Below are 16616 nucleotides of genomic sequence, written 5' to 3'. Positions count from 1 at the left end.
GTTGCATAAATCCATAGGCGCACGCGCGAGGAGCGGTGCAAAACGCATGCGCTGTTTGGAACTCTCCTCCACTCTGCCGAGGTTAGTCGCACAGTTCAAGAGCTTTTTGACTTCTCTTTGAGTGCTCCCGCTTGTTAGGCTCTCTTTTTCGATCGTCCGACTTCGTTTGCTCAGCGCTCAAGGTAAGCAATCGCAGTCGTGGATCTTCCGGTGCACGGCTGCCCGCTCGCTCCGGCTCTGCCGACCCCCGACTCCACCGACTCTGTTTTCGCTGGATGGAGAACTTCCGCGGTTCCTATCGAACGTCCATCGCGTAGATTCCCGAAGAGCACATGACCAGACGCGCGTGGCCACGTAAATTACGATTTCGCTTTTTAGCCGTTCTACGAATGGCTTCGTACGCTTCGCTGTTCGACTGCACGGTTTCGGGTGGTTGGGGCGTACGTGTTGCGTGAAAGGTCGCGAAAAGCGTCCACTCCCGCGCGTTAAGCTGCGTAAAGCGAGCGCATCCCACGCATCTCACGCACCTTAATTAACGCGCAGAAATTGGACTAGCGTACTTTACCAGCCAGTTAATTTTCTGCTTTTTTGGCAGTAAGATGAACGGATTTGCGCATGATAAGGGAAAGGTCTGTCCTCTGTGGACGATGAAGGCCGAAGATTTCTTCTCTTCGAATGGGCATGACAAGGTTACTATCATTGAATGCCATTTTCCTGATAGAGTCATATCAGAAGAAGTCGGATTATCCTACCTACCCGATCTGAAATTGGAGTTTTTTGGCAACCACATTTATGTTACAGACATGAGCGGTGAGTGTTCTTGTCACCACGTGTTCATTGGTGTAATTAATCAATTTCATCCAGGGCCTGTTCATGCTTGTGTAACTCTCGAGATTGGGCACCAACTTAAGCTTCAGTGCTCTCGAGCCGGCGGTTATGTTTTTACAGAGCATCGAAGGCGAGAAGCGGCAACTCAGTTGCAACCAGATGTCTCATTGTCTCCGCGTCAACCGAAGCCTGTCCGTCCAATTTTCTTCGTCGAAGTGGCGGTCAGCCAGTCAACAGAAGCTGTCTTGAAAAAGGCAGAGAGATATTTCGAGTGGTCGGCAACTCAAGCCGTGCTGGTGATTGACGTCGGAACGTACGTCAAAGGAAGGAGCAGCACGCTACAGAAGCTAGACGCGTACGTGGTCACAGGCCCAAGTCACGCCACCGGGGCTCACCAGCCCATATCGTTTCTTCAGCCTCAAGATTCCAATCTACCTCTTCCTCTGGCATTCGCTTCGTCTCAGCAGCTATCTTTGGACTTGAATGAGATCAGACTGTTTGTCTTTGATGCTATAGATATAGATGATGAATGAGAATTGAATATGATACTGGTGTTAAATATGATAGTTTTTGTAGTTTGTGTTAATTAATTAATATTGTATTATAGTTGTGATATGAAGAAATAAGAAATGGTTGCTGGCACCGAACGTTACTGGTTGTATTTTTAGTGATTAGGAAGGAAGGCGGCCTGCGAAGGGTGCATCTGTTGCTGATGTAGTACTTAGACAGACTGCTCGACTCTATGCAGAAAAAGTACACGTACGAACTAATACACATACCGACTTAAATTAAAGCTGAGTGTTTGAATAAAAGTATATCAAACGACGTCTCTGAGTGTATTGACAGTATCCGAGAGGCACGCCTATATGCCCGCCCTATATCACGTCTGTATCACGTGGCGTTGCATAAATCCATAGGCGCACGCGCGAGGAGCGGTGCAAAACGCATGCGCTGTTTGGAACTCTCCTCCACTCTGCCGAGGTTAGTCGCACAGTTCAAGAGCTTTTTGACTTCTCTTTGAGTGCTCCCGCTTGTTAGGCTCTCTTTTTCGATCGTCCGACTTCGTTTGCTCAGCGCTCAAGGTAAGCAATCGCAGTCGTGGATCTTCCGGTGCACGGCTGCCCGCTCGCTCCGGCTCTGCCGACCCCCGACTCCACCGACTCTGTTTTCGCTGGATGGAGAACTTCCGCGGTTCCTATCGAACGTCCATCGCGTAGATTCCCGAAGAGCACATGACCAGACGCGCGTGGCCACGTAAATTACGATTTCGCTTTTTAGCCGTTCTACGAATGGCTTCGTACGCTTCGCTGTTCGACTGCACGGTTTCGGGTGGTTGGGGCGTACGTGTTGCGTGAAAGGTCGCGAAAAGCGTCCACTCCCGCGCGTTAAGCTGCGTAAAGCGAGCGCATCCCACGCATCTCACGCACCTTAATTATAACGCGCAGAAATTGGACTAGCGTACTTTACCAGCCAGTTAATTTTCTGCTTTTTTGGCAGTAAGATGAACGGATTTGCGCATGATAAGGGAAAGGTCTGTCCTCTGTGGACGATGAAGGCCGAAGATTTCTTCTCTTCAAATGGGCATGACAAGGTTACTATCATTGAATGCCATTTTCCTGATAGAGTCATATCAGAAGAAGTCGGATTATCCTACCTACCCGATCTGAAATTGGAGTTTTTTGGCAACCACATTTATGTTACAGACATGAGCGGTGAGTGTTCTTGTCACCACGTGTTCATTGGTGTAATTAATCAATTTCATCCAGGGCCTGTTCATGCTTGTGTAACTGCCCGGATTGTGCTCCAACTTGGGCTTCAGTGCTCTCGAGCCAGCGGTTATGTTTTTACAGAGCATCGAAGGCTAGAAGCGGCAACTCAGTTGCAACCAGATGTCTCATTGTCTCCGCGTCAACCGAAGCCTGTCCGTCCAATTTTCTTCGTCGAAGTGGCGGTCAGCCAGTCAACAGAAGCTGTCTTGAAAAAGGCAGAGAGATATTTCGAGTGGTCGGCAACTCAAGCCGTGCTGGTGATTGACGTCGGAACGTACGTCAAAGGAAGGAGCAGCACGCTACAGAAGCTAGACGCGTACGTGGTCACAGGCCCAAGTCACGCCACCGGGGCTCACCGGCCCATATCGTTTCTTCAGCCTCAAGATTCCAATCTACCTCTTCCTCTGGAGTTCGCTTCGTCTCAGCAGCTATCTTTGGACTTGAATGAGATCAGACTGTTTGTCTTTGATGCTATAGATATAGATGATGAATGAGAATTGAATATGATACTGGTGTTAAATATGATAGTTTTTGTAGTTTGTGTTAATTAATTAATATTGTATTATAGTTGTGATATGAAGAAATAAGAAATGGTTGCTGGCACCGAACGTTACTGGTTGTATTTTTAGTGATTAGGAAGGAAGACGGCCTGTGAAGGATGCATCTGTTGCTGATGTACTTAGACTGCTCAACTCTACGCAGAAAAGTACACATATGAACTAACTTGTACACATACTGACTTAATCAAAGCTGAGTGTTTGAATAACAGTATATCAAACGATATTGTATTTTTTATTTTTTTGCTTTGTACGGGTTAATGTGTATACGGGAAGCTCGAGACTCGTGGTTTGGCAAAATGGCGGATCCGATGGAGATGTCTCTCGACGACATCATAAAGGCCAAACGGCAAAGCCGCGGCCGCGGAAGAGGCGGCTACAATCGCGGTAGAGGCGGCCCGACGCGAACGAGACGAGGCGGGCCCCGATCGGGGCCGTACCAACGGGTGAGTCCCGAACACAAACGAAAGCCACAACACCCAATCTAACGAGAATGCTTCGACAGCCGTTCAGAGAGCCCGAACGTTGGGAACACGACATGTTCGACGTCCAACAACAGGGCTTTCGTTCGCGAGCGGGCCGCGCCGGCGGCAACACGACGAAAATCGTCATTTCAAATCTAGATTACGGCGTTTCCGATCAGGACATAAAGGTAAGCAGCCGCTTCGACGCGCGAACAGTCGAAAATCCGACGAATAATTCGAAATCGTCTCGTCGCGCGTGCGCAGGACCTATTCAAGGATTTCGCGTCGGCTGTCCATTACGATCGCTCGGGACGATCGCTCGGCACGGCGCACGTCATCTATATGCAGCGCGAGAGCGCTCAGCAAGCGTTGAAGCAATACAACTGGTCAGTGAAAAAAATCGACTTTCCCGTCTCGCCCGGAGTGAAATTAGAATTAGATGCTTGACGTCGGAGCCGTTGAGCCACTACGCAAAACGTCCTAAACGAAATGTGACTAGAGCAGCGGTGTGTACTTCAGTGATCTAGATATGCATAACTGGGACCCTTACATTCGACCAGACACCAAGTTTAGGATCCGCGGAGATATGAGCAAAAGAAAATAGCGTCTGTGAAACTGAAGATAAGTTTCATGCACATGATTGACTCTGGCCATAATGGTCACTCTTCTATTTTCTAGCCCCAAGGGACTCTGAGAATATTGCTGAAGGGAACTTTGTTGAAGCGGTCGCCACCGAAGGACAAGGAGCTTGCGAAATTGAAACAGGTACAGTACACTTACCTTCATCTGTCGTTTTGTGCTTTGTAGGTAGATTCAAGGAGCATAAAGTCCGATGTCGTCATTCACCTCTGGGCCCCGAGGTGACTAAACTAAACCGGCTTACCTCCGTGCGCCAAGAGGTTAAATAGGCCTACCTGCTGTGAGGGGATGCAGTGCCCTCCCCACTTAGGAAGACGCGGTGGGTCACAATAGCGGTCCCCCTGGAATCAGGCTGGCAGCACTCATATCCGAGGCCTGCCAGTCCCAGGCGTCCGAGCCGGGAGACTAAACAGGCTCTAACTCCGACGGGGGAGTATGGAGGGTGACCCCCACAACCCGAAGCCTGCACGGGCTCCACGGAGCCCCGTGCAGGTGGACAGCGAAGTAGGGGAAACTATGAACAAATTTTTGTAACTTCCGGTTTATTTCCGGGTTTATGCAAAATAAAAATACATGACACCACCTGGCGCACAAACTGGCCCTATTTCTACGTGCACGTGCACCTTTCCGGAGAAGGTGCTGGAGCAGTTTTCAAAGGGTCATGCTCAGGACCCTACTAGGAAAAATTAGAAAACAAAGAAGCAGCAAAGAAAAATACGAATAATGAGTTCAGTTTCATGCCCAATCCGTGCACGTAATGCGCTTTACGCATCAGAGCAATAGGCCAGCGAGCAGGCGTTTGGAAACTGGTAGTAATGGTAGACGTAGTAGTTACCGCAGTTCACCACCTTGATATTGGTACTCCAATTGCAGCAGTTGGATCCCCAATGAAAGCACACGGTCCTTGAAACTTCAACTCCAACCGTGGCCGGATGACCCCCTTGAAGCCACCCGGACGCATGAGTGCTGCAGCGTTGTTTGGGAACGCACGAATCGGGCATTTTTCCACCGATACTCGGATCGAAGCGATGCCATCCGAAATTGATGATATTTCGATCACATCGAATTGGTGACTGAACCGCGTTAGATTTCTTTCTCCACACGTCGTTAAGTAAAGTGTACGACTGGCATGCAGCATGTTTTGCCGGTTCCTGGAGTAAAATCTGATCTCCTCCACTAATACCCACGTAGGGAAGAATGCCACTTGAAGACGAAATTGTTATATTGACGAGTTGTTTCCCGACGAAACCGTCGGCGTGGGCCTTGAGATTGAACGTTATGCTGTAGAGAGAATCTGGCGTGGCTTTGACCGACAAAACCGTGCCGTTTGGCCAAGCGAAATTCGCAGTGTACGTCACAACGGGATCGAGAGCAACGCCGGAAATCAGAACTTCACCCGTTCCAATTGTGTACACAAAACCGTCCCAATTGCTGACAAACTCGACCTCGTTTTCGCCCGGCATTCCACTGTATACGATCTCGGTTCTATTGCGGAACCACACGGACACCGTAGCTTTGCGCTTGTTCGCAGACCACGCCGTAGCGTTGGGGACGGAGCAGTTGATGTCCAGGTACGGAGAACCCGGTCCGTTAGGAAGAAGAGGCGATAACTTCGAATAGATCTTCTTTCCATCTTCATTTTCGAATCGGCATACGTACTGAGGCGTTATTTCATTGTGGTAGTATTTCTGCATGCCGAAAGTAATGACGCTGACGGATTCGTTAAACGAAACGGTTGGCACGGTAACGCGATTTAGATTGCTCCACGTCGGTCCAGGCGTGTCAAAGAGCGCGAATCCCAGATCGCCGCCGGCACCTCCGCCGACGCACGAGGAGCCGTTGGCTCCCGGCGGTCCTGGAGGACCCGGTAAACCGTCGCGTCCGTCGCGCCCATCTTTACCGTCTCGCCCTATATTATCGCTGATGTTTGAGAGATGGCTTGAGCGCGATTTGAAATTGATTTACCTGAAGATCCCGCGTCGCCTCGGTCTCCTTTCGGTCCTCGTATGGACTGAGGAGATTGAGCCGAGTTGTTTTGAGATTGACCCGTTGTAAAGCAGATTCCGTTCGGAACGTGAAGCTGCACTTTACCCGAGGCATCACTCGATATCGACGGGTCGACGTCGACCGAGTGGGCAACGGTTGCCCAAACAACGAGCGCGAAGACGACGAGCATTGCTCTATTTGGGGTAAACAAATCGTGTCCGTTGGTGATATGACAATATATTCTGTGGGGGAGAAGAATTGATCACGCGCACGTATCGTTTCGTTGGGAAAGGTGTAATTAATCGAACCTTCAGATGAATCGCTTGATACGGAGTGGGCTGACGTCAACGGCATGGGTGATTGTCGTCCATCGTTCTGTTCAGAAAACGACTGGGCGATGGCCATGTCGATCACGCGAGGTTCACGAGATTCGTGTGCGGGAGATTAGTCATTCTCGTGTGGTCTTGTTAGCAAGAAATCTTCGTCGGTTATTTGAAGAGGAATAACAACGGTTAAAAGAAAAATATAGTGCTGCTGACTATGACGTCACTTTTTCTTCCACTTCAAAATGCATCATATCCTAAAGAAACCAACTGTCAAGAAAGATACAGTCAAAGCACGTCGGTTTTATACCTGACACTTGCCCCATGCATTCATTCTGTTAGCTACAATTACTTCCGCTGATAAGAGAACATTAACTGAAAAAAAGAAAGTTGGATGATTGAGAGGACGGTATTGCTTACGTACCTGTTCCGTCTGCCGATACTTCGCGCAAAAACCACTTTCCGTCTTCAGGTAGAACGGTAGAGCGACGTCTGAAAAATTGTCTAAAAAATGTCATTCTAAAACGGTGCAAGAAAAACGCGGAGCCACTAATTTGACCTAATGACTCTAGCAGCATCGGCAATTTCAGAAACGTTGATGACCTTAATTAATAAATTACACGCTATTCAAGTCGGTGACATAGCCCTGTAGTTTACTTTCTGCACTCCGTCGCCGTGAATTTTAGCTAGACGACTGCTCAAAGGGGGAATTCGTCGCTTGGTCTGAGAAACGAGGTACATATAAAATGACACTTCCTCCGTTTTAAACAGAAGTTCAAACCCATTCAGAAAACTTTCTGCGTATAGCCAAAAAGCGTTTCATTGACAGTGGCTTGGGCTACAAACGTCTAAATAAGACCTCTATTGTTAAGACAAGCGGAGACAATACCTCGCTCGTTCTATCAGTGTCAGTGTCAGTAAAACAGTTCGCTAAAGATCGTTCATTATTTCGAATTAGGTATCGTTTGCTTGAATACCTGGAACAAAGCCGCACTGGCCACTACAGAAACCAAACCACCTAACAATACAGTATCGTGAAAGAGAACAGAAGCTTTATACACGTCAAATCATTTGCTTTCCTACCAGGAACAGCCTAGCACGTCAACTGTGTAGCCATAAATACTCTAAGAAGCACAGTGAACAAGAGAAAAAGAAGAAGGGTCTATTAATGACGTACCGGATGCCATTTTCCCGTGTTATCTACCACGCCGACAATCTCAATTTCAGAGCCAGATCGAAACTGAAGCTCTAAATAGACTGCTTAGCAGAAAAAACAGTACCCTTTGTTACTGTACCCATTTCCATCGTCGTTTGATAGTCAGATTTGAGCGTGAAGAGTTTCGTGCAAAATTTCCCATCTGGAATGGTCAGATTTAGGAACGCCTAAAAAGAAAAGAAGGACGTCCCGTCACAAGGTAGTTCAGTACACTGAAGTACTTTCTCCAAGAACGACTTCTGCTTGGAAATAGCTTCCTGAATATCTTTAACCACCGATTGCTTCATTCCATCCGTTTCCGATTCTAACATAGCCTTGTACACCCAGCCTGGGGTTCCTACAGTCAGACCTAAAGACAATCAGTACGATTCGTCTTGATAGCGTACTATGACCTACATGTAGCGTCGTTTGCTTGCATTTCGCCGATCCACGCTTGACATAGTCGTACTCTCTCCTTCAGTTTGTACTGCTTTTTGGCTCTGCTCAAAATCTTAGATTGAAACGTTTTTAAGAAAATGCGGCGCTGACATTGGAACGATTTGCGTCGATTACCTGAGCCACCAGAACGAGATCGTTAAACAGAAACAAATAGCGACTATAGGTAATGAATACATCAGAGACTCGTTCTGGTCGTTCTCATTTCATTACCTTTCTCCTACTTCTTTAGAATCGGCACCACTGACAACAGAAGCGCTAAATTCTCCCAAATACTTCCTACATTGAATAGAAAATGCTTTAGGGGAGTAGAACGTCTCGTACTTTCCACCTCGTGTCTGACAAATTTTCAGATCCAACGCCGACGTTGTCGGACGCACAGAAGAACTCCGGCACAACGGAAGCGGATGCGTATCTAGTTGCATCAGAAAACAATTCATAGCACAAACGCACACACACACACAATCAAAGAAACGCACTTCCTTAGTCTTTTATTTTCAGGCTTTTCCTTAGATTCTTTGAGAGTAGAGAGTTTACTAGATGCTAAAATTCTTTACTTTACCCAAATCAATCTTAATTAATTGACTATATATTTATTTACATTTCACTCGTCGTTTTGATGCAAACTGCCTATTACTGTTCAACAGGTTCTGCAAGAAATAGATTAGACCGAGACGCGACGAGGAGCGAGTCCCGTAGGCCCACCACGTCGTCCTGAGGAAAACTCTTTCCAATATTAATTAACTGGAGTTCGTTTTCCACGCGTCTTATATTCTCGTTGATGTCCGAGGCGATTTTCTGTACTTCGGCTAAGGCGGACTGCAAATTATTATAATCGGGATGATCCTAAAGAAGACTTGCTAGCTAATTAGCATCTAATCCCAGTGCATAGTACTTCATCGGTGTGCGTTACGCACTCTTTTAGAAGAAGCGCATAGCGAGGAACGCGTTGAATAGGGCAAATGAGAAGTCCCATCAAGCCAATGCCAGATTTTTCCTAAGAACCATCAATTAATTATCTTCTCCCCATTACGTCACATCCCGAATTTTTTACTTCATTTGCGCACAAGAAGGACAGAAACTTTTCATTCGTTGAACGCAATTTGGTGTAAAGCTAAGGAACCTTTATAAAAAACTGAGATGTCTACAGTTACTAGATTAGGTACCTGATTGGCACTGGTGTAGCCCACTGCAAAGGAGCTAATCAGCTTTAGCAACGGAGCCTAAGAAAAAAAATAAGACGACTGATTAATAATATTTCATCGATCAGACCAGTTTGAGAAAGACGTCTCCCAATTTCGTTTCATCTTCATCCCAGACACCGATTCTTTCCCGAAGGCGATCTCGCAGATCCTTGCTAAGTCCGATAAGGGGCTAAAGAGAGAACATATCTACGGTTACGGTTTCCATTGCTCGCACTTTCTGTACCGAAAGAGCGCCAAAAAGGCAACTGTGTTCGTCCGGCAAGAGAATGCCAAGCTCCTTCAACGGCAATGCAAAGCGCTACAAGAACGTCCAAAAATCGGCAATGATAAAATAATTGAACTTTTTACCTCGTTCAATTCCAAAAGAGTGTTATAGTAGGTCTCCTCTGTGGTCAGCAATTCCTAGTGACACCAATATAGCTTCTTCTTCTACGTTTAGGCTTATTAGTTGTCTTTTACTTGCACAATCAGCGTCCGCTTGCACTCTATAGAGATTTTAAAAATTGACATGTTCAAGTCTTATGTGTAGAAGCTGACCTTCCCTAACAAAAGATTATATATGCATACCCCATTAAATTAATTGTTAATTAATTAGCGTTACCCTTTGCGATAAAATCGTTTGACTGCTTTAGCCGGAAAAAAACCAACCTCAAGAACGAGGTGAAGTCGCAGGACTAATTCTCTTATAATTGGCTAACTGTTTGATTCTTCGCTCGTATTCCTCTCATCCAGCCGTCGGCGAATTTCTCGGCGCTCAGCACAAGTTCTCCCTGCGGCGAAGTCGCGCGTGAGGCGAAGTCCAACGGAAGACTCGAACCATGCAATCACCTCGTCGAGATGCAACTCGTCGCTTCGTCGCCCGACGAAATCTTGCACGACAACGTACTCCTTCAATGGCCTGAACAGAAAGTCGCTTGTCGCAGCGCAAGTCCTCCAGTCGCTCACCGAAAACACGCCATGCCTTAGACATCCGGGAGCTAGAATGCAAGCCGGATCTTGTTCTGTGTATTCGGAAACGAAGTTGGCGATGACTTTTTGGAGGAGTGAAATTAAAATGAGGTACACTATGGACTACATACAGGTGACCACTTATAAAGACAATTCATACCATAGAATATGTCGAAAGAATTTCTAATAAGGAGGTGGCTGAGCATCTGACGTTTCTCTTTCTGATGTAAAAGGTGACTTCTGGTATGACTCAGAAAAATCAGGAAAAGACGAGTAGTCTGGATCTCCGTCAAACGGTTCCGTGTAGTATCCCCTGCCGCCGCCAGCATCAAAGGCGCGCAATCGTCGAAATCCGAAAACAGACAGAGCACCCTATGAAAAAAAAAGTGTTAGCAACTGCAAGAACGTTTGACCTGAGGTCAGAAAATTCTAATAATGCGTTTGTCACATATATACCCATGAGGCAATCGAAAAGAACGAGAAGGCGATCGCTGCTCGAGCATTGTCGATTGCGTGGGTGTGTCCCACAATGACGGTGTTTCGCCATCGTTCGGCGAGTAAACAGAAGCCGACGAACCACATCAACGTCCAGAGGGTCGAGAACACGGCGTCGGCGACGAGCGCGTTCTTCTTGAAAGAGCTGCCGTAGCCGTAGCCGGGCAGGAGCGCGTCGATGGCGAGGAACGCGAGACAAGCGACGAAAGCGAGTGCGCCGATCACCGTGCCGTAATTGCACGCGTTGCGATCTTGCGCGTACAGGCAATGGCTCCGGGGACTGAAGTTGGCGACTCCATCCGCGATGCAGGCGAAGACGACAATAGCGAAGACCTGGAGGCCGGGGGAATTTAGGGGGCTCACTTTTTTCGCTAAACGCTTCCGGAGCTCTTTTCTCACCAGAGAGACAATTCGGAGAATGACTTGAGGCGTTTTTATGTAAGCCACCGGATCGAAACGCTGTCTATTCGAGTTCATTGTGCGGCACACGCACAGACGCCTGTAACTCACGCGCGAACGCACGCATTCAGTCGTCAGTCACGCCACACTGGTACTAACTGTGGTAAGCATGACCAGCTTGACCTTACACGGATTAAAAAAGAGACCTTCTTTCTTCATGCATAGTCTTTGTAAATGCCTCGGCAGCTGTATCATAATCGATTATGATCACGAGTCAATGCTATACAGTACTGTACTGTACTGCATGTACACGTGATATTCCGATCAGTTCTCAGGCTACCGTCGGAGTGCGCGTTACAGCTACAGCAGTTACCAGTAGCCCCCAGCAGAACAAACGATGTCAGCCCTCCTTTTCCTTGGTCAGCTTGCTCTTTGGGCAACGATCGCCTACTCGGTTGACGTTGATCCGTCAATATCGAGCGACGCATCCGGAAAAGTCGAGCTCTACGTTCCCAACGGAATCTGTTTTACGACGGGCCAAGTTCAAAACCAATCAGCCCAATCTCCTCAATCTATACGCGGACCGAAAGGAGACCGAGGCGACACCGGATCTCCAGGTTCGGCAATTGCGCGGCGTTTATTTGTAAATAATTCCAATCCCCACACTGAGTACTGCCTCTCAAAAAGTAAAACGTACCCATTTTAAACTATAGGGCGAGATGGCAAAGACGGTCGCGACGGTTTACGTGGCCCCCCCGGACCTTCGTGTGCCGGACGTGCCGACGGCGACGACTCAGACTTCTTTCTCTTCGAAACGTCTGGACCGACGTGGAGCAATCTAAATCGCGCTACCGTGCCAGCCCTGTCTAAAGACGAATCCGTCGGCGTCGTCACTTTCGGCATGCAGAAATATTACCACAGCGAAATAACGCCTCAGTACGTATGTCGTTACGAAAACGACGACGGGGAAAGGATGTATTCGAAGTTATCGCCTCTGCTTCCTAACGGACCGGGTTCTCCCTATCTGAACATTAACTGCTCGGCCCCTAACGCTACGGCGTGGTCTGCGAACAAGCGCAAAGCCACCGTGTCCGTGTGGTTCCGCAATAAAACCGAGATTGTCTACAGCGGAATGCCGGGCGAAAACGAGGTCGAATTCGTTAGCAATTGGAACGGTTTTATATACACTATTCTAACGGGTGACGTTATTATTTCTGGCGTCGGTCTCGACCCCACTTTGACGTACACGGCGAAGTTTACTTGGCCAAACGGCACGGCTTTGTTCGTCAAGGCTAAGCCCGATTCCTTCTACAGCATCACGTTCAACCTCAAAACTCACGCTGACACGTTCGAGGGAAAACAATTCGTTAAAATAACGATTTCCTCTTCGAGTGGCGATCTTCCTTACGCAGGAAGTGGCGGCGGCGATCTGATTTTACTCGAAGAGCCACCGAAACACTTCGCCTGCAGATCGTACACTCTGCTCAAGGACGCGTGGAGGAAAAAATCCAACACAAATCAGTCGCAAATTCGATGCGATCGAAACATCATCAAATTCGGGTGGCATCGCTTCGATCCGAGTATCGGTGGAAAAATGCCCGATTCGTGCGTCGATCGACTACGTTGCAGTACTCATGCGTCCGGGTGGCTCGAGGGGGGTCATCCTAGCACGGTTGGGGCCGAGGTTTCAAGGCGCGTTTGCTTTAACTGGGGTGGCAGTTGCTGCAATTGGTCTACCTATGTCAAAGTGGTGAACTGCGGTTCCTACTTCGTCTACAACTTCTACCAGTTTCCGAACGCCTGCTCGCTCGTCTATTGCTCTGATGCGTAAAGTGCATCGCGTACGTGACGGGATGAACTCTTTGCAGAGCTGCTGCTGCTCAGCTGAGCCATCTTTTATAGACCTCTCTAATCTTTCTTCGCTGTTTGCATATTAAATCAAATCGTCTGCCGCGAGAAACAAGTCGGTGTGTTAATTAATGTGAGGGGTGCATATGGGCCGCGGGCCGGGGAAAAGTGAGGCCTCTACACGAATCAATCTCTGTTTTGATTACGGGTTACGTTCTAGAGCCTTCAAGCTAATGATAGTCAGAATGTCCTCTGCATCCGCTGGGGCGCGTATATAACACATGGGGTTGCATACACGCTCCTATCTCGTAGCCAAGCTATTACTACTACAATGTACTGTACCTTAGAATGGCATCTCTGCCCTGATAGAATCGGAAACGCCGTTGTCGCAGCCAAATAGCCAGTAGTCCGTTTCCGTAGAAGGCGCGCACTCCTCTATGCACGTTACGTGTAGAAAGTACTTCTGAAAGAAAATGAAAGACGTAGGGTAGGGTACACTGTATTTGCCACGCAGGAAGTTGCCCAATGCAAGCGCATGCCCAGCGGCACACCAACAACAACACATAATTGACAGCAGTGATCTCTCATTATAGTAACTACTAGGACCACCAGAAGCCACCCTAGAAAACATTTCTAGTAGGCGGGCGGCTGGTAGTCCGCCTTCTCGCCCTCGCTACTAAAGGGTGGCTTCTGGTATGACTCGGACAGATCGGCTTGAGCGGGAAAAGATGAATATCCCGGATCGCCGCCACCGCCGCCACCACTCGTGTCGTCCACCTGTGCGTTGTAACCGCTCGCACCGGCATTGTACTCGCGTACTCGTTTGAAAGCGAAAACAGCCAGGAAAGCCTATACGAGAAAGAAGAAAATGTTAGCATGTTGAATGCTTTCTAGACCGTGCGAAAGGATGACGAGTCACTTTTCCGGCCGGAAAAGTGACTGAGATCCCCGCAGCGAGCGACGTACCCAGGACGCGATCGAGAAAAACGAAAAGGCAATAGCGGCTTGCGCGTTGTTTTTCACATGAGAGGTGCGCGCGGATCCTACTGTTCTCCAACGATCGGTGAGATAGCAGAAGCCGATGAACCACATCAAAGTCCAAAGGGCGGAGAACATCAAGTCGGCGTAAATGACACTCTTTTTGAGGCCGTCATCACGATTCATGACTAGTCCGTCGAGGACAAGAAACGCTATGCAGGCGATAAAGGCGATCACCCCGATCGCTATTCCGTAATTGCACGCATTTTCGTCGTCGTAAGAGCAATAGCCGGAAAACAGTGCGCTGCCCGAATCTACGCCGTCCGCGATGCAGCCGAACACGATTATTGCGAAGAGCTGCGGAATACCGAAAACGAAAGGGGATCCCACGACGCCACTTCGACGCTCGCGGTGTTCTTACTAAGGAAACGAGTCGAACGATTACGCTGGGCGTTTTCAAATAGGCTGCCGCGTCGAAAGGCAGGCCACTCGAACCGTGCGAGTCCATTTCACCACCGATGGGAAGTGCGTGATGTCACAAGTTTCTTAGTGTGTTAGCGCGCGCGCAGGCTAAAAGCACGTGCTAAGACGTCACTGTCTATATTTAGGCATAGTGTCATTAAACAGCTATTGCGATAATTAAAGTAATTGAATTCTGATCAGTAAGACTCAGGGCTGACCAGGTGGATATTCCTGCGATACATCAGCCTCAGACTTTTTCGAAACGAGTTTTCGCCATCGAAGAAACGCCAAAATTTCCAAGGCAACCTAAAATTTAACAAAAAATTGATTTCGTACAGAATGTGAAAATAACAATCGCGTAAGTTACCCAAACGCCGATAGAAAAGAAAGAAAAGGCGAGTGCCGCCTGAGCATTGTTCTGAACGTGCGCCGTGAGATGCGTCCAGCGTCCAGCGGTCGTTCTCCATCGATCTGCGAGATAGCAGAAGCAGACGAGCCACGTGAACGACCAGACGATCGAAACGACGAAATCGGCGATCGCCGCATATTTGACGAACGACGTCGCTTCGTCGCGACCCTGAACGAGCGCGTAGACGACGAGAAAGACGAGGCCGTCGACGAAGGCGAGAACGCCGACGGCGATGCCGAATCGGCAAGCGTTGTCGTCGTGATCGAAGGCGCACGTGTTCAGTATTGCGTAGCTTCCGGTCGTGACGCCGTCCGATATGCAGCCGAAGACGATGACGGCGAAGAGCTAAAAAGCGCGATTTGTTTGCATTTGGATTCTGCGCTTGTCCTCTACTTCCTACGTACGATTGCGAAGAGTCGAAGAATGACTCGTGGCGTTTTGATGTACTCCAGCAGGTCGAAAGCCATTGGTTTGTTCGCTTCACTGTGACAGACCCATAGAGCGGCGGGTGTTTATATTTACTGTAATGAACATATTGACGTCATGCAACTACGCTTTCATGACTACTCGTCTCGTGAGATAAGCGGAAGTGACCTACAAAAAAAGGAATCACAAGACAATTACTAAGCTTCTACGTTGCGTTGCTTCCGGTGTCTCTGACTGTCAAGGTTAGAGTACAAAGTGGGGTCTCAACATCTAGCTACAGTAGTTTTTAAGCCGTTCTACAGTGCGCCCAAATGTCATAGACGGCGTTTAGTGCTACAACAATTCCCAACGAAAAATGACAAACCGTCTGCATTTGTCTCTTCAGTAGTCAGCATCCGTTGTTTTTCGGCTGTCGCCGCTGAGTGGAGGTCCCTGATAGGCCTGGGATGAATCACCCGAACCAATTTCACCGTATCCAGCTCCACGACTAGCAGAACCCGAAGGAGCATTGTATCCACCGCCATAATCGCCGGCAATAATCCGACGAATGCGATTAATAGCAAAAACAGTTAAAATAACCTAAAGGACATACCATACACAGTATAGTATAGGATCCTAAAATCGTCTACCCTTACCCATGCAATAACGGAGAAAAACGAAAAGGCAATTGCAGCTCGAGCGTTATTTTTCACTTTGGTTGTCAGAGGGAAACCAGAAGGATCCTTGGGATCCTTGGTAACTCTCCACCTGTCAGCGAGGTAGCAAAATCCGACGAACCACATCAGAGTCCAGAGGGCTGAAAACACCAAATCAGCGAAGGTCGAATTCTTCTTGAACGCAGCGCCGAGAAACTCGTAAAACGCGTCGACTATGAGAAAGACGACGGAGCCGACGAACGCAATCACTCCCGTCGCCACGCCGTAATTGCACACGCGATTGTCCTTGTTGTACGCGCAACTGGCGAAGACTTCGTTTCCCATCTTGTAGACGTAACCCGTATCGACGCTGTCCGAGATGCACCCGAAAACGATCGCGGAAAAGATCTGAAACGTGCAACAAAAAGGCGTGGGAGCGAAGCGCGGAATGGCCCGAGAGTATGTCTCACCACAGAAAGGAGCCGTACGATGACTCGAGGCATTTTCAGGTAGGCCAAAACGTCGAACGGGCGATCATCGTAAGATTCCATCGTCACAGCGTACATCGATCGATTCGCTTTGCCGTGAGAAAGT

At 48.3% G+C, this 16616-nt stretch overlaps 10 protein-coding genes across 13 annotated transcripts; 4 read left to right on the top strand and 6 right to left on the bottom strand.

The window, feature by feature from the left end:
* The first annotated feature begins 44 nt into the window (after window positions 1–44).
* On the top strand, window positions 45–1475 carry LOC136184002 (uncharacterized). Its single transcript, XM_065970818.1, has 4 exons — window positions 45–81; window positions 139–182; window positions 596–810; window positions 865–1475. Exons 3-4 carry the CDS (start codon window positions 600–602, stop codon window positions 1359–1361), a joined length of 708 nt encoding a protein of 235 aa, XP_065826890.1. The 5' UTR covers window positions 45–81; window positions 139–182; window positions 596–599; the 3' UTR covers window positions 1362–1475.
* Window positions 1476–1772: 297 nt separating this feature from the next.
* Window positions 1773–3205, top strand: LOC136199953 (uncharacterized). The gene is made up of 4 exons (XM_065990255.1): window positions 1773–1809; window positions 1867–1910; window positions 2326–2540; window positions 2595–3205. The coding sequence occupies exons 3-4, from the start codon at window positions 2330–2332 to the stop codon at window positions 3089–3091; spliced, it is 708 nt and encodes a 235-aa protein (XP_065846327.1). The 5' UTR covers window positions 1773–1809; window positions 1867–1910; window positions 2326–2329; the 3' UTR covers window positions 3092–3205.
* A 231-nt stretch (window positions 3206–3436) lies between these two features.
* On the top strand, window positions 3437–4238 carry LOC136183643 (THO complex subunit 4-like). 4 transcript variants are annotated; one of them, XR_010669199.1, is made up of 5 exons: window positions 3437–3600; window positions 3660–3806; window positions 3883–4004; window positions 4058–4124; window positions 4179–4238. XR_010669199.1 is itself a non-coding variant. In XM_065970355.1 (4 exons), coding segments are annotated over exons 1-4 (417 nt in total). In that variant the 5' UTR covers window positions 3437–3453; the 3' UTR covers window positions 4059–4238. The 4 variants fall into 4 exon arrangements, 2 of the variants coding, with proteins under 2 accessions (XP_065826427.1, XP_065826428.1); XR_010669200.1 differs by having other exon boundaries at window positions 4052–4124; XM_065970355.1 differs by having other exon boundaries at window positions 4058–4238.
* A 552-nt stretch (window positions 4239–4790) lies between these two features.
* Window positions 4791–6693, bottom strand: LOC136183637 (uncharacterized). Its single transcript, XM_065970348.1, has 3 exons — window positions 6552–6693; window positions 6223–6485; window positions 4791–6166 (listed from the first exon to the last, which is right to left on the bottom strand). Exons 2-3 carry the CDS (start codon window positions 6431–6433, stop codon window positions 5022–5024), a joined length of 1356 nt encoding a protein of 451 aa, XP_065826420.1. The 5' UTR covers window positions 6434–6485; window positions 6552–6693; the 3' UTR covers window positions 4791–5021.
* LOC136183636 (FYVE, RhoGEF and PH domain-containing protein 3-like) lies at window positions 6628–10553 on the bottom strand. The gene is made up of 31 exons (XM_065970347.1): window positions 10368–10553; window positions 10251–10320; window positions 10121–10192; window positions 10024–10070; window positions 9882–9964; window positions 9771–9824; window positions 9646–9720; window positions 9490–9591; window positions 9384–9440; window positions 9272–9331; window positions 9113–9214; window positions 8923–9063; window positions 8819–8867; window positions 8697–8760; window positions 8549–8632; window positions 8431–8496; window positions 8335–8377; window positions 8179–8272; window positions 8004–8131; window positions 7862–7949; window positions 7744–7814; window positions 7650–7690; window positions 7544–7584; window positions 7456–7496; window positions 7348–7404; window positions 7224–7289; window positions 7126–7169; window positions 6991–7070; window positions 6877–6941; window positions 6794–6823; window positions 6628–6722 (listed from the first exon to the last, which is right to left on the bottom strand). The coding sequence occupies exons 5-31, from the start codon at window positions 9930–9932 to the stop codon at window positions 6711–6713; spliced, it is 1806 nt and encodes a 601-aa protein (XP_065826419.1). The 5' UTR covers window positions 9933–9964; window positions 10024–10070; window positions 10121–10192; window positions 10251–10320; window positions 10368–10553; the 3' UTR covers window positions 6628–6710.
* LOC136184054 (synaptogyrin-2-like) lies at window positions 10554–11342 on the bottom strand. Its single transcript, XM_065970881.1, has 3 exons — window positions 11265–11342; window positions 10899–11198; window positions 10554–10742 (listed from the first exon to the last, which is right to left on the bottom strand). The coding sequence occupies exons 1-3, from the start codon at window positions 11340–11342 to the stop codon at window positions 10554–10556; spliced, it is 567 nt and encodes a 188-aa protein (XP_065826953.1).
* Window positions 11343–11598: 256 nt separating this feature from the next.
* LOC136183638 (uncharacterized) lies at window positions 11599–13228 on the top strand. Its single transcript, XM_065970349.1, has 2 exons — window positions 11599–11881; window positions 11978–13228. The coding sequence occupies exons 1-2, from the start codon at window positions 11662–11664 to the stop codon at window positions 13093–13095; spliced, it is 1338 nt and encodes a 445-aa protein (XP_065826421.1). The 5' UTR covers window positions 11599–11661; the 3' UTR covers window positions 13096–13228.
* A 367-nt stretch (window positions 13229–13595) lies between these two features.
* On the bottom strand, window positions 13596–14671 carry LOC136183641 (synaptogyrin-2-like). The gene is made up of 3 exons (XM_065970353.1): window positions 14512–14671; window positions 14079–14447; window positions 13596–13961 (listed from the first exon to the last, which is right to left on the bottom strand). Exons 1-3 carry the CDS (start codon window positions 14596–14598, stop codon window positions 13746–13748), a joined length of 672 nt encoding a protein of 223 aa, XP_065826425.1. The 5' UTR covers window positions 14599–14671; the 3' UTR covers window positions 13596–13745.
* Window positions 14672–14674: 3 nt separating this feature from the next.
* Window positions 14675–15499, bottom strand: LOC136183642 (synaptogyrin-2-like). Its single transcript, XM_065970354.1, has 3 exons — window positions 15366–15499; window positions 14920–15306; window positions 14675–14858 (listed from the first exon to the last, which is right to left on the bottom strand). The coding sequence occupies exons 1-3, from the start codon at window positions 15426–15428 to the stop codon at window positions 14760–14762; spliced, it is 549 nt and encodes a 182-aa protein (XP_065826426.1). The 5' UTR covers window positions 15429–15499; the 3' UTR covers window positions 14675–14759.
* Window positions 15441–16610, bottom strand: LOC136183640 (synaptogyrin-2-like). The gene is made up of 3 exons (XM_065970352.1): window positions 16493–16610; window positions 16023–16430; window positions 15441–15966 (listed from the first exon to the last, which is right to left on the bottom strand). Exons 1-3 carry the CDS (start codon window positions 16586–16588, stop codon window positions 15769–15771), a joined length of 702 nt encoding a protein of 233 aa, XP_065826424.1. The 5' UTR covers window positions 16589–16610; the 3' UTR covers window positions 15441–15768.
* Window positions 16611–16616: the final 6 nt, after the last annotated feature.

This window comes from Oscarella lobularis, chromosome 2 (assembly GCF_947507565.1).
Source record: "Oscarella lobularis chromosome 2, ooOscLobu1.1, whole genome shotgun sequence".
NCBI classification, from domain to species: Eukaryota; Metazoa; Porifera; class Homoscleromorpha; order Homosclerophorida; family Oscarellidae; genus Oscarella; species Oscarella lobularis.
Note: the sequence above shows the minus strand (reverse complement) of the source record. Positions and strands in the feature narration are given on the sequence as shown.

Excerpts from the sequence above, each read along its gene's own strand:
- LOC136184002 (XM_065970818.1), top strand. The coding sequence starts at position 600 with ATGAACGGATTTGCGCATGATAAGGGAAAGGTCTGTCCTCTGTGGACG. Across the intron at positions 811-864 it reads TTATGTTACAGACATGAGCG|GGCCTGTTCATGCTTGTGTA; the intron begins GTGAGTGTTCTT and ends AATTTCATCCAG.
- LOC136199953 (XM_065990255.1), top strand. The coding sequence starts at position 2,330 with ATGAACGGATTTGCGCATGATAAGGGAAAGGTCTGTCCTCTGTGGACG. Across the intron at positions 2,541-2,594 it reads TTATGTTACAGACATGAGCG|GGCCTGTTCATGCTTGTGTA; the intron begins GTGAGTGTTCTT and ends AATTTCATCCAG.
- LOC136183643 (XM_065970355.1), top strand. The coding sequence starts at position 3,454 with ATGGCGGATCCGATGGAGATGTCTCTCGACGACATCATAAAGGCCAAA. Across the intron at positions 3,601-3,659 it reads GATCGGGGCCGTACCAACGG|CCGTTCAGAGAGCCCGAACG; the intron begins GTGAGTCCCGAA and ends ATGCTTCGACAG. Across the intron at positions 3,807-3,882 it reads TTTCCGATCAGGACATAAAG|GACCTATTCAAGGATTTCGC; the intron begins GTAAGCAGCCGC and ends GCGCGTGCGCAG.
- LOC136183637 (XM_065970348.1), bottom strand. The coding sequence starts at position 6,433 with ATGCTCGTCGTCTTCGCGCTCGTTGTTTGGGCAACCGTTGCCCACTCG. Across the intron at positions 6,167-6,222 it reads AGGCGACGCGGGATCTTCAG|GGCGAGACGGTAAAGATGGG; the intron begins GTAAATCAATTT and ends GCGATAATATAG.
- LOC136183636 (XM_065970347.1), bottom strand. The coding sequence starts at position 9,932 with ATGTCAATTTTTAAAATCTCTATAGAGTGCAAGCGGACGCTGATTGTG. Across the intron at positions 9,064-9,112 it reads GCGTAACGCACACCGATGAA|GATCATCCCGATTATAATAA; the intron begins GTACTATGCACT and ends AGTCTTCTTTAG. Across the intron at positions 8,378-8,430 it reads TCTAAAGAAGTAGGAGAAAG|TCGCTATTTGTTTCTGTTTA; the intron begins GTAATGAAATGA and ends CATTACCTATAG.
- LOC136184054 (XM_065970881.1), bottom strand. The coding sequence starts at position 11,342 with ATGAACTCGAATAGACAGCGTTTCGATCCGGTGGCTTACATAAAAACG. Across the intron at positions 11,199-11,264 it reads TTCTCCGAATTGTCTCTCTG|GTCTTCGCTATTGTCGTCTT; the intron begins GTGAGAAAAGAG and ends CCCGGCCTCCAG. Across the intron at positions 10,743-10,898 it reads GATGGCGAAACACCGTCATT|GGTGCTCTGTCTGTTTTCGG; the intron begins GTGGGACACACC and ends TTTTTTTCATAG.
- LOC136183638 (XM_065970349.1), top strand. The coding sequence starts at position 11,662 with ATGTCAGCCCTCCTTTTCCTTGGTCAGCTTGCTCTTTGGGCAACGATC. Across the intron at positions 11,882-11,977 it reads AGGCGACACCGGATCTCCAG|GGCGAGATGGCAAAGACGGT; the intron begins GTTCGGCAATTG and ends TTTAAACTATAG.
- LOC136183641 (XM_065970353.1), bottom strand. The coding sequence starts at position 14,598 with ATGGACTCGCACGGTTCGAGTGGCCTGCCTTTCGACGCGGCAGCCTAT. Across the intron at positions 14,448-14,511 it reads TCGTTCGACTCGTTTCCTTA|CTCTTCGCAATAATCGTGTT; the intron begins GTAAGAACACCG and ends GGTATTCCGCAG. Across the intron at positions 13,962-14,078 it reads TTTTCTCGATCGCGTCCTGG|GCTTTCCTGGCTGTTTTCGC; the intron begins GTACGTCGCTCG and ends TTTCTCGTATAG.
- LOC136183642 (XM_065970354.1), bottom strand. The coding sequence starts at position 15,428 with ATGGCTTTCGACCTGCTGGAGTACATCAAAACGCCACGAGTCATTCTT. Across the intron at positions 15,307-15,365 it reads TTCTTCGACTCTTCGCAATC|CTCTTCGCCGTCATCGTCTT; the intron begins GTACGTAGGAAG and ends CGCGCTTTTTAG. Across the intron at positions 14,859-14,919 it reads TCTTTTCTATCGGCGTTTGG|GTTGCCTTGGAAATTTTGGC; the intron begins GTAACTTACGCG and ends GTTAAATTTTAG.
- LOC136183640 (XM_065970352.1), bottom strand. The coding sequence starts at position 16,588 with ATGTACGCTGTGACGATGGAATCTTACGATGATCGCCCGTTCGACGTT. Across the intron at positions 16,431-16,492 it reads TCGTACGGCTCCTTTCTGTG|ATCTTTTCCGCGATCGTTTT; the intron begins GTGAGACATACT and ends TGCACGTTTCAG. Across the intron at positions 15,967-16,022 it reads TTTTCTCCGTTATTGCATGG|GTTATTTTAACTGTTTTTGC; the intron begins GTAAGGGTAGAC and ends TATGTCCTTTAG.